Source organism: Aotus nancymaae, unplaced genomic scaffold, assembly GCF_030222135.1.
Source record: "Aotus nancymaae isolate 86718 unplaced genomic scaffold, 86718_ANA_hifiasm-v0.15.2.pri h1tg000041l, whole genome shotgun sequence".
In the NCBI taxonomy this organism is placed as follows: domain Eukaryota; kingdom Metazoa; phylum Chordata; class Mammalia; order Primates; family Aotidae; genus Aotus; species Aotus nancymaae.
The window spans coordinates 34,002,530-34,006,474 of NW_026988455.1; the positions used below are offsets into that span (position 1 = coordinate 34,002,530).

A 3,945-nucleotide genomic window follows, 5' to 3' on the forward strand; every position below is an offset into this window, starting at 1 on the left:
TCCTTATGTGTTAGATGTGTCTCTTGAAGGCAGCAGATAGTTGGTCAGTTAATTCTTATCCATTATGTAATTCTATATCTTTTAAGTGAAGCATTTAGGCCATTTATATTCAACGTTAGTATTGTGATGTGAGGTACCATTTCATTCATTGTGCTATTTGTTGCCTGTATACCTTGGTTTTTTTGTTTATTTTTTTTTTAAATTGTATTTTTGTTTTATAGGACCTGTGAGATTTCTGCTTTAAAGAGGTTGTTTTGATGTGTTTCTAGAATTTGTTTCAAGATTTAGAGCTTCTTTCAGCAGTTCTTGTAGTGTTGGCTTGGTAGTGACAAATTCTCTCAGCATTTGTTTGCCTGGAAAAGACTGTATCTTTCCTTCATTTATGAAGCTCAGTTTTGCTGAATACAAAATTCTGGGCTGATAATTGTTTTGTTTGCAGAGGCTGAAGATTGGGCCCTGATCCCTTCTAGTTTGTAGGGTTTCTACTGAGAAATCTGTTAATCTCATAGGTTTTCCTTTATAGGTTACCTAGTGTTTTTGCCTCATAGCTCTTAAGACTCTTTCCTTTGTCTTAACTTCAGATAACTTAATGACAAAGTGCCTAGGCAATGATCATTTTGCAATGAATTTCCCAGGTATTCTTCGTGCTTCTTGTATTTGGATGTCTAGGTCTCTAGCAAAGCTGGAGAAGTTTTCCTCAATTATTCTCCCAAATGTATTTTCCAAACTTTTAGATTTCTCTTCTTACTCAGGAATGTCAATTATTCTTAGGTTTGGTCATTTAACATAATCCCAGACTTCTTGGGGACTTCATCCATATTTTCTATTTTTTTTTTCTTTGTCATTGTTGGATTGGGTAAATTTGAAAACCTTGACTTTGAGCTCTGAAGTTCTTTCTTCTGGTTGTTTGACTCTATTGCTGAGACTTTCCAGAGCATTTTGCATTTCTGTAAGTGTCTGATTATTTTTCTGAAGTTTTGGTTATTTTTTATTTATGCTATCTATTTCATTGAATATCTCTCCCTTTAGTCCTTGTATATATATATATTTTATTTCCTTACATTGGGCTTCACCTTTCTCTGGTGACTCCCTGATTAGCTTAATCACTAACCTTCTGAATTCTTTTTCAGGTAAATCAGGGATTTATTCTTGGTTTGGATCCACTGCTAGTGAGTTAGTGTGATTTTTGGTGGGGGGGGTGGTGTTAAAGGACTTTGTTTTTTTTTTTCTTTTTTTTTTTACAGATATAGAGTTTATAATCCAGCAATGCCAATATAGGCAATTTGACATCATAGCCCCTATTTGCAAAGTGATTAACAATTATACAATATCTTCTATTCTATTGTCATCGGCTTTGGCTCAGATGTTTAAATACTTAAACATTTTGGAAAGACATTTTTTCTGTGTGTATTTCATTTTTTTTTTTGGTCTGTGTGGGCATAAGTGTAGGGGAGGTTATACTGAAAATGAGAATGAAAGCAGGTCAGGAATTAAAGTGCCACTGAAATTTGACTTAATATTTTCTTATAAAATACATTGGGAGAATATGGCTTAAAGACAAGAGGGGGAGAGCCTCTTAATGGTTATACTACTTTACCTCACCCTCCATCCAGTCTGACAATAACACCATACTTAATTTACAATCTAGGGAAAGAGTATCTAAAAGAGGATTTTATGAAGTACGATTTAATTTTGGTTGTAGTCTTAAGCACTTAAGAACAATTTTTGGAATTTTTCAGATTAACTGAAAAGGTTATATCAACAAGCAAAACTCCCAAATTAGGTTAAGAATTAGTTAACTGCTTTAAAAATATCCAACTCACTTTCTTCACTAATCAGGAGTAACTGGAAAATATCTCTGTCCTGATAACTTGATTTTCTGCTTAGTCTGTGGACCAAGGCAACTTTTCTTTAAAAAAGATGCTTCTTAAGGAGAGAAAAATTCTCTCTCAAAACAAAACAAAGAATCCCACGTATAACTGAGTAAGTAGGTCTAAAATCACTCCAGAGCTATCTCTGGGTCAGAACTAGAGCAACAATGGACAATGTAACACAATTTGCACAAATGTACTAGTTTTTGTTAAAAAAAAAAAGTGGGGAGCGGTAGGATTAGGTTTCATATATTAAAGTCAGCAGAAATTTCATGTTTCACAATTTGTTGCAAGAGAGATCCCCAAATTCCTTGAATCCACTGGGAAGTTTTCTGAAGGTGCGCATTATAGTAAACAGCAGCAAAATACCAAAACAATTCTATTGCTAAAAAGCAGCTACGTCTGCTCCTGCCTTTAGAATACTAATTGTAATACAGCAACAACAACAAAATGCTAATTTGTGCCATCAATTGACATTTGAGCTATTCCAAAAATTGTTTTCTTTAAAACTGTTCAAGACAGGACATCGATAATCATAGTAGGCAAATATTAACTGAGTTTTGGGAAGAAAAAAATCAGAAAATGTCAAAAAGGAAGAGATAATAGCATTCTATTTAGTATTCTAAAGGCTTGTTTCAGGTAGTTCAACAATGATTCTGGTAAGGCCAACTGCTCACATATATACACATGCACACACATAGAGATTTTAATGGTTTTAAAAAAAACCAAATGTGTTACTTTAGAAAAATGAATGCAGTGCATTTTCAGCAATATTATCGCCATAGACTCTGATTGCTCAGTCCACACATAAGTAGTAGTTGCCTTCTATGGTGATATGGCTTCTCTGCACTAATTCCCATCCGGCCGAAAAACATTAGGGCAGGTTAAGTAAAGACCGAATTGTTGCACAAAGGAACATTTACTCATCAGATCCCACTGATCTCTTCTGTGCCCGTTTCCTGGGCAACCTTCTTGGTGAAGCTTTATTGATTTGATTCAATGTTTCCTGAGGAATCCAACTCATGTCAACATCATTCTGACTTGATGTACCCATTTCTACTTTCTGTATGGGTCTCTTACACTTTCTAGATTCTGGGAGTTGATGAAGGCCAACAAGAACCAGAAGCCCAAGACCAGCAAGGAACATATACATAAAGATTGTTTCTCCATCAGAAACAATAACTCTAACTGTTTGATTGAAGACTGCCTCTTGGAATACATTGCCATTCAAATCTTTGTAGTTCAGATTGATGACCAAACCAAAGGGTCGTCCACCCATGGGCTCTGCAGGAATCAAAGAATACTCAAAAGTTGCCTGTCTCTGGGGTGGCACTACAGTGTTCAGAGGAAGAGCTGTGAAATTCTGGATATAAAACTCGTAGTCCTGAGGAGGATAACGGAATGAGGCATCTAAGGATTCAACAATAAAATCTTCTGTACCCTTGTTGGTAAAGCCTACCAGGAACTTCACAATGTTATTTGCTGGAAAATCTTCTCCTTTTACAAACAGCATAGTGGTATCTGCACTTGGTGAAGCTTCAGGTTCACCAGACACATCTTCTTCCTCTTTATCTTCTGCCAAATCTGTGGGTTCATCTTCTTCTACCTCAGCTTCATCATCTTCATCCTCAATTATGGAATCTTCCACTGTTTCTTCATCCTCTGTAAGATCTTGTGCCACTGCTAATGAGCCTCTGGGGCCGCCTTGGAGCAAGACAGTGGCTGGGAACACGAGCAAGAGAAGCAGCAGCAAGCGGGGGAGGAGTCTCATAGTGCTGCCGGTCCAGTATCCAGTCTCTGTCCGCGAGGGCTCTCGGCGACTCCGGCGGTAATGGCGTTACTCTTCATCTGGGCTCCGGGCGGCGAGGGGCGGGACACGTACCACGCACGGGCCGTCACCACGCCTCCCCCCTGCCTGACCGGGGAACGCTGCTGACGTGGCTGCTCAGCTCCGAGAGGTGGGGAGAGCCCAGGACTTTGTTTTATCATATTACCAGGGTTGGTTTTCTCGTTCTTTCTCATTTGGGTAGGATCTGTCAGAGGGAAGGTCTAGAGCTCCAGGATGTTGTTGAGA

General features: G+C 38.1%; 1 protein-coding gene across 1 annotated transcript; it reads right to left on the reverse strand.

The window, feature by feature from the left end:
- Positions 1-2,553: 2,553 nt before the first annotated feature.
- LOC105725255 (translocon-associated protein subunit alpha-like) lies at positions 2,554-3,709 on the reverse strand. Its single transcript, XM_064361298.1, has one exon. It carries the CDS (start codon positions 3,640-3,642, stop codon positions 2,791-2,793), a length of 852 nt encoding a protein of 283 aa, XP_064217368.1. The 5' UTR covers positions 3,643-3,709; the 3' UTR covers positions 2,554-2,790.
- Positions 3,710-3,945: the final 236 nt, after the last annotated feature.